The 13466-nt window shown below is 39.8% G+C and overlaps 1 protein-coding gene across 5 annotated transcripts; it reads left to right on the top strand.

The window, feature by feature from the left end:
* The first annotated feature begins 5748 nt into the window (after positions 1–5748).
* On the top strand, positions 5749–8466 carry LOC148848042 (heat stress transcription factor A-2b-like). Of its 5 annotated transcripts, none has more exons than XM_088948238.1 (5): positions 5800–6809; positions 7001–7054; positions 7182–8060; positions 8159–8191; positions 8339–8466. In XM_088948238.1, exons 1-3 carry the CDS (start codon positions 6513–6515, stop codon positions 7935–7937), a joined length of 1107 nt encoding a protein of 368 aa, XP_088804364.1. In that variant the 5' UTR covers positions 5800–6512; the 3' UTR covers positions 7938–8060; positions 8159–8191; positions 8339–8466. The 5 variants fall into 5 exon arrangements, with proteins under 5 accessions (XP_088804367.1, XP_088804366.1, XP_088804364.1 ...); XM_088948237.1 differs by having other exon boundaries at positions 5979–6270; positions 6426–6809; positions 8159–8466; XM_088948241.1 differs by lacking the exon at positions 7001–7054 and having other exon boundaries at positions 5749–6809.
* The last annotated feature ends 5000 nt before the right edge of the window (positions 8467–13466 follow it).

Genomic DNA, 13466 nt, shown 5'->3' with positions numbered 1-13466 from the left:
GTTAATGGGACATTGAAAAACCCAATGGTTTTGAGAAAAAAAATGGTTAGGGCTGAAACTAAACCATTATAGATCTGTTCCAATCAACAATAGGGGTGTTCATTATATGACTGAGAACACCAAACTGAAATTGGAAGTTTTGCCTTATCTAACCTTAAAAACGGTCCAATTTGATATAAGAAGTCCTCATATCGTAATTTTCTGGTTTGATTTGGGTTTCTGAAATTCATAAATCTAATGAGATGGTAAGTATTCATTTAACATTTAATTTACTATATAAGTAATTCATACATTCAACTTTTAACTTAGAATTTGAGGCTCGATAAGTTATAATATATATGATTCGAACTTTATTTGTTTTGTACGTAGGAAAGTATGTTATTTATTAAGGAGGGACAAAGTAAGGTGCATGTTTTTAATCCCGAAGCATTTATTCGACAAATGAAAAAGTAAAGGGTGAGAATGTTATTTGAGTCAAGCCCTCCTGCTTTGTTCTTGTTTGGTCCTCCTCTACTGACCCTTTGCCCCTTTGCCCCATTGAAAGGGTGTTTATCAATCACTCAAACAATTGAATCATCTGTCAACGCCACAACTCCATTCTATTTTTATTCCAATCCCATCCTTGTCATTCAGGAATGTGGCCATTTTTGCTTTCCCCAATCCTTCTGCAGCACCAAATGTTCTGTCTTCTTGACGTTATAAGGTTGTGTTTGGATTTTGAATCAGCATACAGAAATGGAAACAATAAGATAAAGCAGATATTTGGCACCGCCCGGAAAGGGGGAATCAAATCATCCCAAAGTTTCGTCTAATCGAAAGTCCAAACACCAAACACAACCTTAAATTAAATAAAATGTACTAAGATTTCTCATTTTCCTGTGCTGTGGCGTGGAGGAGAGGGGTGCGTGTGGACCCTCTCACTACAGCTTTGGTCGGTTTGGCGTGTCAAGTCAAGAATCAAGATGGTACTGTTTGTGGTTGGTTGGTTGCCACAAAAATCACCCACTTGCAGATGCAGGCTTTTTTTCCTTCAACCGACCACCACCAAATACGTGGACGATTCTGACCACAAGCATTTCGCTTTCACCGTTTATCTTCTTGTTGATTAGTGATCCGTTGACTGATTGTTTCTCCCTAATACTAGCGGAGTTGCAGGGACTGATAACTATACAACAATATATTTAATAATTTTATTCATATAGATACATAAAGCAAATTAATTTAGTGTTATCATCTCTCTCTCTATATATATATATATATAACCGAACTGGTAAGGGTCCAGTTACCAGTTCACTCGAACGTTCGGTCTGTTCTGACAAAAAAAAAAACAAAAATTTACAAATTTGAAAAACGGTTCGAACGATTAACTAGCCGGTTCAACGGTTTGCTAACCAAAATCAATGTTTTTGAGGGGGAAAGAGGGTTTGGAGAAAAACGGAACCGGTCAGATGATCGGTTCCCAGTTTTTTAGTCTGAGTGTTCAGTTCGGTCCAGTTTTGAAAACTATGATATATCTTATCTGCCACTAGTTTTCAGGTCAATGGTTCAATCGTCTGGTTTGAATAGACGACATGTCCTGACAGCAAAAAATACAGGCAAATTTGGGCCCTACCAACTAAGACCGTCAATAAACTCTAAAAGCCCAATACCGAAGTTAACTCTAAATATGATTATCTTAGACTTGGATGTTAGAACTTGCGTCGGATTAATAATCAGATTAGATGTGAATTTGACCCTATTTAACATGATTAAAATTTGAGTCCAATAAAAATTACTATTTTATGTATATATGTAATATAACTTATGTATACATATAGATATTATGTATAATTATATAACATTTATAATTGATAAAAGTAACATTTATATTTATACGTTTTTATTATACATACATACTTTAAATAATTAGTTGTTTAAACTTTTTAAAATTTGGTCATTTTAAACACAATAAGGTGGTTGCATATTAATTCGTATTTGATCTGAAATCCAATATAATAATTGGATGTGGATGCAGATGCAACTAGGTCCGATCTAAATTCAATCCACTTATAGTCATACTATCCACATTATGTGTAGGCTTGGTGCATATTTGAGCCAAACCTAGCTTGGAAGAAAATAGTTGTTTGAGCCCAAAAATTTGTAGTTATAGTTTGGTTAACTTTAATTATCCTATTAATGTTAGTTATTTTTAAATAGATTTTAAATGTATTTTAATTTATAATTTATGAACTACTAATTTTTATTAATTTCTTAATTTTTAATAGTTGATAGATAAAAAACTTGCTAAAATTTGATATTTTAACTTTTTATTAGGTTCAAATTGTAATTTTCTAACAATTAACCAATAACAAATTAAATAAATTTGATTATAAAACAAATAAATGGAATTTGGATGAGAGTAAAATTCTCTCTCTCCCTCTCTCTCTTTGTGTGTGTGTGTAGAATATAATAGGCTAATAATAGGACTATGGAAGAGGCCTATAAAAATATGCTAAAATGGTCTAATAAGGGAAGACACCTATAGAAATAAATGGAATCCCCCCTCTCTCATTATTTTTTTTAGGTGATTTAATTATTTATGATATTTTTATTAGCTAACTTTTAAACCAATATTTGTTCACGGGCTAAGCTGGGCCAACGTTGGCCTTAAAGTATTAGGCTTAAGCTTGCCCCTAAAATTTGCAAGCTAATGTGGGTTTGGACCAAAGTTAGACTATTGCTTTTGGTTTATTAGATGAATGAGGATAGGAGAGAATAAAATAAAATGAAAAGAAGGAAAAGAAGATTAAATAAATTTTAAGTAATATAATGGAGTAATTGAGAAGAGAGATAATTAGTGGACTAAGGCCACATTTTGGAGTGCTCAAAATAAGTGCTTATTTAGGTCAAGACTACACCATTATCCACTCATTGGTGTTTGAAAAATAAGCCTGAAATAAGTGATTATTTTTTAAGTTCAAATTTCTAGTTTTTTTTAAGTATTTATACAATAAGCACTTATTCAAAAATTTTCTTCCAAAATTATCCCTAGTTGAATTTTAAAATACCACTTATAAAACTATCCCTAATTGAATTTTATAAAAGTACTTTTGGAAAAGTGTTTTTGTAAAAATATTTTTATAAAAGTGTTTTCATAAAAGTATTTTTATAAAATTTGAAAGAAAATGAATAACAAAATAGCCACAAATGCTTATTTAAGTACTTATTGGAGAAAAAGGCTGCAAAATGTCCAATATGAAATAAGTGCTTATTTTTTATATAAGGACTTGAAAAAGTTGGGTGCCAAATACAAAAAAGTGCTTATTCACTTGTTTATAAGCACTTATTCAATAAACACTTATTTTTAATAAAAGCACTCCCAAACATAGCCTAAGTTATTAGAGGAGAGAGTTAATAGAATGATTAATGAGGAGAGATAATCAATGAAGTTAATGAGAGAGAAGAAATGGTTATGGTGAGTGTATTGAGGAGAGATGAAAGTGTTGTAGACTTAAAGTTGATTGGTTACCTTGAATTATTTCGTTTAATTTTAAAAATAAAAATTCAAAAAATCACAAAATAAATAAATGGTAGGAGAGAATGTAGAGGTCTACCTACATGAGGCCCAATTTTAATATATATATATTCTTTTATAATGAAAATACTGCTTTTAATTGAGTTTATGTAGAAGCAAACAAAGGCTAAAGGGAATAATTATTATTGAACCTATATCTACACTAGCCTCGTTTATTTTGTGTTACTCAAGTAATGCATTTCCCTACTTCCTAAGAAAACATTGCCCCATTACTCATAAATACAATGGCGGATGAAATACTGAAATGTTATCAAAGTAAGGCACGAGAATCTATGCGATCTGAATTTTTGAATAAAATTTTTATTTATTTTAAATAAATTTATTTTCAAAAAGTATTGTTAACTAAAAATTTTGGGATTAGAATCCCCGTGGAATACCATTTTAAGATGTACGCACCAAGCCCCACTAATTCATCCATTCTGATCATTGTATTGGTGACTATTTATTTTGCAGGTCCCAAATGAGTTCAAATCAACCCCTGCAAGGGGCATCCCACATTTCAATTATGTATCGAGAATATCTACCGATAATGTTTTATCATTTGTTGTACTTGTATCATAGAGAGATGTTCGCAATACACCGTTGGGATATGCCGTAGAACGTTGTGAAGCGCCCACTTGTGGGGCTGATGCGAACTCGGCCCAAATTGCGTAGCTGAAGTTTTGATTGATTTCGTGCACAGTAGTTTTTTTTTTTTTGGTGATAAACGTACACAGTAGATTGAATGGTTAGGTTCCATCATTGAAAGGTGAAAATTGAAACGGTGAAACCCGAAGGCATCATGCGGGAGCGGGGCCCATCTCATTGTTTTTTTTGGTAATAATCGTGAAGTTCCTTACAATCATAAAAAATTCTCTTGTAGTTTTATTTTAATAAATACTTCTCCTGAATTTAAATTTTTGAGAAACTCAATAAAAACCTCTCTTTCATTATCTTCCTTAACGAAAAACATTAGATTAATGTATTAGTTTTTCTAAATAACTATTTTACTCTTTTATAAATTATTTTATATATAAAATATTGAAATAATCTTACTTTAATTCAACAAAAAACATTAAAGATAATCATTAAAGGAGGTTTTTATCAAGTTAAAACATGGTTATTTCAGTATTTTGATATATAATTTAGAAAAAATGATGCATTAATTTAAACAGAAATTTTTTGTTGAATTTCTCAAAAATTCAAAAAAGATATTTATTAAAATGAAACTATATAGAAGATTTTTATAATTGTCAGAAATTTGAGGGGAGGTATTTGTACTTCCCCACCTACCAAGCAAATCTAAGAATTGAGATCATTGAGGACAACTCACAACCACCTCACAAATTCTCAGCTGCACCAAATCTTCCCCATCCGAATTATACGTGAACTCGGAACACCATTCAACGAGTTAAGACTCCTGCCAACAAAGCACGTTCAAACCCCTATCAAGAACACCACGCGTATCATACATGACGATTGACGAGTACTAATTTTACAGTGGGTCAGTGGGTCCTGATATCAAGATGAGATATTAGGGTGAGGAGAGGAGATATATACTATACGGTGTCAGATCAAATTAATAGGGTGGGAAAACGTATTTTGTTGCCCAAAACTGGCCAATTATACGCCACGTCAGGTTAACACGTGGGCCTTATAAATATGACGTGGTGTGCAATGATTGATCTTGTATTTTGGAACTATGTTGACCATATACCACTTTTCCTTCATCAGTCCGGATCTCCTGAATTAGTGCGAGGGTATAAAAAGCATTAATTTAGTGGATCCAGAACCATTTGAACCCACCGCAGCTAATTTCATACGACACCACGCCCACGCCCACGTCCAAGCCACCAAGTACCAACAACGAGTTCGAATTGATACCGGATCTACTTCTCACACAAGGCGCCACCAATCTCACAATTATATTTTACCATGCATTGGTGAGATGTGCCAGTGATGTTGGTGTAAGGCGTAGGTCCCAATTCGTTCGGATCCTCTACAGGTCGTCTCATTTATGACACCTGACCAATCACAATAACCCACATCAGCAACTTATACGCGGGTCCCACATATCAGTTTATGTCTGCTGCGTACACGTGAATTCCACGCATCAGGATACGTGATGCGTCGTAATTGGCCCAGTATCCTCCGGTTACCGTAGACAAATTGGGTTAAACCGTAACCACCTGGGCCTCCCTTCCTTCTTCCCAAACCCAAAATTCATCTTCTCCTCTACCATGCAAATTCCAGAACTTTCTGCTCTCTCTTTCCCTCTCTCTATTGCCAAAAACAGAAAGGCAGGAGACAGGAGAATTCATTGCAAAGACAAAAAATGGCCAATGGTCTCTACTCTCTAGAACTTTCAGTTATGAACCGATCCATTTTCAACCTAAGCTTCATCATCTGTGACCAGCAAGGTTGTAAAGTCTAAACAACCTTTCCAAAAGAACAAGTTCTTGGGGAAGAAGGATTTTCAGATTCCATTTTCCTTCTTTTGCATTCACTTGTTTGTAAGACTGAAATCCATTTGCCGTACGCTCAACTTCTCCCTCTCCTAATTCCCCTCCATTTTTTTTCCTCACTTGATCTCTTCTGCAAAATTTTCATCTTTTCCTTTCTCTGTGTAGTCTAATCTAACTTTTTCTTCCCCTTCTGTAATTAATTATTCTGTTTTTATTTCCACCATTACTCAGTTTTTCTTCAGGTTCCACTCTGTAAGGATCTTCTCTCAATTTTCCCAGCTTCCATAAAAACCTGAGTTTTTTTATTTCTCTTTATCCAGTTGGTTAAAGCAATTACTCATTTAGCTGCATTTTCTTGTTACTCCTGCACACTCATTATAGATCCATTTCTCTGATTCTATCATCAGATTGAATTCTTCAACCAAATACTAAAAAAGAAGAAGAGCAAAACCAAATTAAGGTACGAGTTATTTTGATAGTTCCAACTTCCAATCATGAATCCTATAAGCCCAGTCAAGGAAGAGTTTCCAGAAGCCACTCCATCCTACTCCAGTGATCCGCCCATGGCTCCTCCACAGCCAATGGAGGGCCTCCATGAGTTAGGCCCTCCACCTTTCCTGACGAAAACCTTCGACATGGTGGACGATCCAAGCACCGACGGCATAGTTTCTTGGAGCAGAGACGGCAACACTTTTATTGTCTGGGATTCTCATACTTTCTCCATGAGTCTCCTCCCTAGATACTTCAAGCACAACAACTTCTCAAGCTTTGTTAGGCAGCTTAACACTTACGTAAGTGTCTTCTTAAGTAAATTATTTACTTCTCTACAATTTTGAACAGATTGAATTCTTCCATGGCACATCGTTTTTTTTTCTCATTTTTGTATTCAATGATTTTTTTTTCCTGAAAGTGGGTGATTTGTGTCTCTCGGTCATATACTCTTAATGATTTAAAACAATTAATATGTTATATATTATATTAGAAAAATGCAAACGGTGCTACTGGAATACTGGGTCGGCTCGAGTCTCTTTTCTTGGTAAATTTCTCCTTTTTTTTCAAGATTTTTAAGACTTTATAATTGAAAATGTTTTCAATTATTTTTTTATCCTCTGGGTCCGGTCCTTCAACTTTGAATATTTAATGGGGAATATGTTTTTTTACAGGGATTTAGGAAAGTTGATCCAGATAAATGGGAATTTGCAAATGAAGGATTTCTCAGAGGGCAGAAGCATCTCCTGAAGAACATCAAGAGGAGGAAAGCACCTCCACACCCTTCATCTCTGCAGCAATCCCCAGGAGGCCCTTGTGTCGAAGTAGGACGATTTGGATTAGATGGAGAAATCGATCGATTGAGGCGTGACAAGCAGGTTCTACTGTTAGAACTAGTGAAGCTGAGACAGCAACAGCAGCATACTCGTACCCAACTTCAAGCTATGGAAAGCAGGCTACAAAGAACAGAGCTAAAGCAGCAACAGATGATGACTTTCTTAGCTAGAGCACTACAGAACCCATCTTTTATCAAGCAGCTGATCCAACAGAAAGAAAGGAGAAGGGAACTAGAAGAAGTGGTTACCAAGAAAAGGAGACGGCGAATTGATCAAGGCCCCAGCGATGTTGGAGTTGCTGATCATGAGGCAATTCAAAGTGGTGAAGAAGAAAACCCCATTAAAGCCGAACAAAAAGAATATGGGGAGCTGTATGGGTACGAAGGGTCGGAGCTGGAGATAATTGCATTAGAGATGCGGGGATTTAATAAAGCTAGAGAGGAGCCTGAAGAAGAGGAGGATGCAGAGCGAGAACAAGAATTTGAGAATGGAAGCAAATCACTTGACGATGGATTTTGGGAAGAATTGTTTAGTGAAAGTCTTTTGAACAAACAAGGGCGCATTAGGTCGAGAGAAGAGAGAATGGAGATGTGAATGTCCTCGCCAATCGACTCGGTTACTTGGGTTCCAGCCCAAAGTAGGGAAGCTGAAATGTCTGATCTGATAACAATTGGTTCTTGGATTCGATTTTATTGCTTCCATGATCAAAGCCTTCTGGTAGGAGATCCTTATCCTTCATGGCTGTTCAAATGTTTAGTGTTGGTTTCTTTCGATGACTTTGGTCTTTTACATTGCCTCCTTCCTGCTTTCTACAGGAGAAAACCACGACAGGGATTGGCTTCAAGCAGGTGGTGTATATTCTTGGAAGAAACGTTTGCCCTACTCATGATTCTTCATTTTTGTTTTTTGGGTTGGACTCTTCTGTGTGGGTTCTCTTTATCATAATTATCTTTGTTAAAATTTCCTTTTGTTGTTTCTCCTCCCCCTCTAAGCAGATTGCAGGGATATTGGCTCATTGATTGGGAACCAGAAAGATTTTTTCGCACCATCCTGATTTGCCACAAAGGTTGTCCCATGTTTTTCTCCATTCCTATTTTTCATGCAATCTGATTGCTTCAATGTCCATACTGTTAATCATGGTTTCAAAATCGGACCGGACCGGAAAAAACAAAACCGGTCATGTGATTAGTTCCAGTTTTCCCCAAAACCGGATGTTGCCAAAAACATTGATTTGATCAGCAGATTGCTGGTTTGGGTGATTTAACCATTTGAATCGTTTAATGATTTTGACCATTTTTTTCTTTATTTTTTGTTAGAACGGACCATCCGTTTGAATCAAACGATCAAACCATTCAAACCAGAAAGCGGACCCCTGACCGGTTCATTGTTTGAATTGGTTTAAAAACCTTTATTTATTTATCGTGTATCTCTACAATGTATAATGTAGGAGCTCGAATCCAGTGAGCCCGTCCGTTCACGGGGTGCGTGCACCTACCAATGGGAGGCATGCCGCCCTTTTCAAATCTAACAATTCCTTTAATGTTAAGTTTGATTAATGCCCCCGTTAAGCGAGTCAATCCGATTCAACGTTGGGAAGATACAAAATCACAAATAAAAATGATGAAGCATGATTTGGTCCGACATGTAGACACGAACTGACTAAGAGATGATAGCTTAGTATGGCATGTCTAGTTTGCAACCATTGAGCTCGGGTATTCAATTACCTCGGCACAGGGTCATCTCGGCATTCAGTCCAATTCGAAACTAAAAGATTGAAGTATCAGATCGAGGATACTAACCTGGATCACCACGTAACGATCCCGAAAGTCTCTCCAATAGACTCTGAAACTCACGAGATCACGCCGCATAATGGCAGGCCTAATCTTCTCCCCGCCTGGATCGGGCGGAATTGATAATCTTTATTAATTGATAACGCTACCCCCAATTAAAGCGGAAACGGAACCCATCAGGATGAAGATCCTAGAACCGATCCGCAAAACCCGCGAGGGCTCAACTATATAAAGGCACCAACCCCAATGACACAAGGTACGCGTGATTTTTCTACTCTCTATCTCTCTAGCTCTCAAAACTTTTCAGCTCGCATCATAGTTTACTGACTTAAGCATCGGAGCGACCTCGCCGAGTTAGCCACATCAGGTTCTCTAATTCGTTGTCTTGCAGATTCACCTAGCTCGCTGCTCGATTAGAAGCCAGATCATCCTCCAACAGGGAGTAGTTAGATCGCACTACATCAATTGGCACCGTCTGTGAGAAAGCGATCGAAAGTCATATTCTTTACAGTCAATCTTCTTTCGAATCAATGGCATCTTCCAGTCACGCTAGACAAAGTAGTGAGATGAATGTCTCCGGGGGACAACCCCAACTTCCTTCAGTGAGCATCGACCACCACTTACTGCGGCTGGGGTTCCAACACTGACCATGCCACCAAACACCACACAGGTGAACGCCCCATTTCCCCCAGTGGTAGGCGCAACCTTTTCTAAGCTTTCTGTGGTTCCCCTCGGAGTTGGATAGTCCCAGTTTGACGACCTGGTGCAGTGTGTGCGGGCCATTCATGTCCAAATGCAGTAGGTTCAGCAATTCCAGCAGTACTAGCAGTACTTATCCTACCATCAGTAGCAGCAGCAGTTCCCCCCACTACCGCAGAGCCAACAACCAGTTCCACCTTGGCACCCAGGGGCCCAGTAGAAACAGAATCGACCTCGCGTGAACCAAGACATCACTCAATCTCCCCACCGAGGCGAAGAGACTTCCCAAGTCCTAGTTCCTCCCAAGAGTCAGGTATCACCCCACGGGAGGAGAGACGATCATATCACTCCACCTGCTTCGCAAGTAGGGGTGTTCACGGGTCGGGTTGGGTTGGTTTCTTGAGATTTTCCCAACCGACCGACCTGTTCGGGTTAGCTAAGGTGGGAACCGAAACCAACTCACTGATAGGCCAAATCGACCTTGTCAGTTTGAGTCAGGTTGGGTCAGTTTGGGTCGGTTTCGGTTTTGCTCCTGTACAAAGCCAAATAAAATCTGAATTAGTTGATAATTTGATATTCAAGAGTCCAACATAAATCTAAATTTAATCCAGATAAAAGATAAAATCCATAAATTCTTCATGTAAAAACAAGTGTCAATAATGGGCCTTCTAGAGTAAAAAACTAGGTAAATCTAGGTAGGTAAATCAATAAAATAAAAATTTAGAAACCTTCTAGAGATCTAGTTCTAGTAGAAGTCTAAAAGTAGAAGACTATTAGGAATTATGAAACTACTCAAACTAGGAAGTAGGAACTACCAAACCAGTAGAATACTAGTTTGGTTCGGGTCGGGTTGGTTTTCATTTTCATGCAAGAAAACTGAAACTGACCCGAGATTTCGGTTTATGTATGTGCCCAACCCAAAACCGACTGGTACGGATGAAAACCCGACTGACTCGGGTTGGTCGGTTTGGTCAGGTTGGGCATTCTTATGAACAGCCCTATTCGCAAGGGAACCTCAGAAACAAATTTGGGGATACTCAGCCTAACATGGCCAATCTTCCTCGGCGTTCGCAGCAAGACGGGTCACTTGCAGGTAACCAGTTCAGGGTTCTGGGTGCGAACTCAAGGCAGGGCCACTCTGTCTGTGATAGCCAACCCCAGGATCCCACAAGGAACTAGGAGCTACCTCGCAACAGAATGGTACCGGAGCATATCGAAATCAGCAACACCAATGCCGAGCTGATAAAGAAGCAACAATGGAGGTGTCACAAGGCACGCCGTACTTCAGTTTAGAACAACCAACCAACGAGACCGAACCAAGAAGGACATGTTAAAGGTAAGGAGGAAGCAAGCTCGATAGCTACAAAGGCCGCTCCTCCCCTACTTTCCTGGTCGTCTCCCCTATCTCTTGAGCTCTTGGCGACCCCAATGCCCAAAGATTTCAAGATGCCTCCCATGGACAAGTATGATGGGTCTTTTGATCCTAATGATCATGTGGACTCCTTCCAGTCCCAGATGCACCTAACTGGGGCTGACGAGTTTTGCATGTGCGTGGCTTTCTCCACCACTTTCAAGGGGGTAGTTCAAACATGGTACCGGAACCTCGCACCGAGATCGGTCAAGAGCTAGGCGCAGTTTGCAGAGTTGTTTACCTTGCATTTCATCATCAGCAAGAAGTGCCTGAGGTTGCAAGAGAGCCTCCTCAACGTGGTTCAGAGAGAAGGGGAGTCGATTATAAGCTACATCAAGCGCTTCAACGACACTTGCCTGCAGATCCCCGACTTAGACCCGACGGTAAGACTCACGGCAGCCAAGAAAGGAATAACTCACAGAGAGTTCAAATGGCATGTGGTGGCCAATAAATCAAAAGACATCACAGAATTCCTTAAGCTAGCTAACCAATTCATCAGAACCGAAGAGGAAATGAACCAAAAGTCTGACAACCCGACAAAAAAAAGAAAAAGAGACAATGACAACACAGGTAATGACGGACATAAAAGAAGAAAGAGCAAGTCCCCGAGCAGGGGAGGAAACAAATTTGGAAGTCGATCTACTTCGCGATCTCGCAAGTCAGGTTGGCGCTCTAGGACCCCACTTGTTGAAAGAACGAACTACACACCCCTCAACGCTAAGCGAGGAGAAATTCTAATGGCCATCAAGGGCTCCTCCTTTGTCAAGTGGCCTCCTAGGTTGAGGGGAGATCCTACAACAAGAAACCGAAACGTCTACTGTCACTTCTATAGAGACCATGGGCATAGTACGGAGAACCGTAGGAACCTCCGCGACGAGATTGAGGAGCTCATCCGCTCTGGGTACTTGAAAAACTTTGTACAACGAGAAGAAAGAAGCCAAGCAGATCGGAAATCAGACTGATAGGGGACTAGAGAAGGATTGCCCCCGAGACCAGCAGCAGGTAGAATGAGCAGCCGCCACGGCAGTTGCCCGAGGAGAGACCGATCCGTGGGGCAATCAATATGAATACTGGTGGGTCCATCATTGCAGGGTGTACTTCAGCAACTAGACGAACCTCAATCCGCAAACTAGAAAACGAAGAGGAGAACCGACGAAAGCGACCTCGACTTGAAGAACCAATTTACATCACGGAGGACGATGCGTGTGAGATCTAGTATCCTCACGATGATGCTCTGGTGATAAAACTGAGGCTCTACAACTTCAAAGTCAAGCACATCCTGGTGGACTCGGGTAGATCGGCAGACATACTGTTCAAGGACACCTTCAACAAGCTGCAACTCCAGAATAACGACTTAAAGGCGACAAACACTCCATTGGTAGGCTTTAGCGGCGAGGAGGTTAGACCTCTCGGGCGAGTCTCAGTACCGGTAGAGGCCGGCACGTGGCCGAATATCGCAAGGTTCGAGCCCATGTTTCTGGTGGTCACAACTCTCTCTCCTTATAATGCCATAGTAGGTCGCCCCATTACGCACGTCCTACGTGCATAGTATCCACCTACTACCTGGCAATGAAGTTCCCAACGGACTATGGAGTAGGATTTGTGCGAGGTGACCAACTCGAATCTCGCAAGTTCTAAGTAGCTACCCTCAAGAGAAAAGAAAAACTAGCGGCTGGCATCGAGCTCAAGCGACCAACAGAGTATGCCGACGATCGAGTTGCCCCAACAGAGGAGATGGTCCACATCGCGGTCTCAACCGATGACCTAGCCAAGACTCTCCAGATCGACGCTTCAATCGAGGAGCCACTTCACTCTCAGCTGGCAAGCTTCTTACTACAAAATTTAGATATATTTGCTTGGTTAGCGGTAGAGATGCCCGGAATAGATTTCAAGATTCTAACTCATAAATTTAATACTGATCCCTTAGTCAAGCCAGTTAGACAAAAAAAGCACAACCTCGCCCCAGAACGCTGGAGGGTAGTCGATGAAGAGGTCGGGAAGCTCCTAACGTCAGACTTCATCACGGAAGTCCATTACCCGAGCTGGGTAGCTAATCCAGTTCTGGTAAAAAAGACCAACGACAAGTGGTGTATGTGCGTCGATTACACCGACTTGAATAAAGCCAGTTTGAAAGACTGCTTCCCGCTGCCCAAGATCGACCGTCTAGTGGACGCAACCTTAGGGCATGAGTTGTTGAGCTTCCTAGACGCCTATTCTGGTTAC

This window comes from Nelumbo lutea, chromosome 6 (assembly GCF_056320005.1).
Source record: "Nelumbo lutea isolate HS-2025 chromosome 6, American lotus-T2T, whole genome shotgun sequence".
In the NCBI taxonomy this organism is placed as follows: Eukaryota; Viridiplantae; Streptophyta; class Magnoliopsida; order Proteales; family Nelumbonaceae; genus Nelumbo; species Nelumbo lutea.
This window is presented reverse-complemented; position numbering and strand designations above follow the sequence as displayed.

What these genes read in the sequence shown, in the direction of transcription:
- LOC148848042 (XM_088948238.1), top strand. Translation starts at nt 6,513, where the DNA reads ATGAATCCTATAAGCCCAGTCAAGGAAGAGTTTCCAGAAGCCACTCCA. An exon ending in TTAGGCAGCTTAACACTTAC is followed by an intron (nt 6,810 to 7,000) that starts GTAAGTGTCTTC and finishes ATATTATATTAG; the next exon opens with AAAAATGCAAACGGTGCTAC. An exon ending in GGCTCGAGTCTCTTTTCTTG is followed by an intron (nt 7,055 to 7,181) that starts GTAAATTTCTCC and finishes GTTTTTTTACAG; the next exon opens with GGATTTAGGAAAGTTGATCC.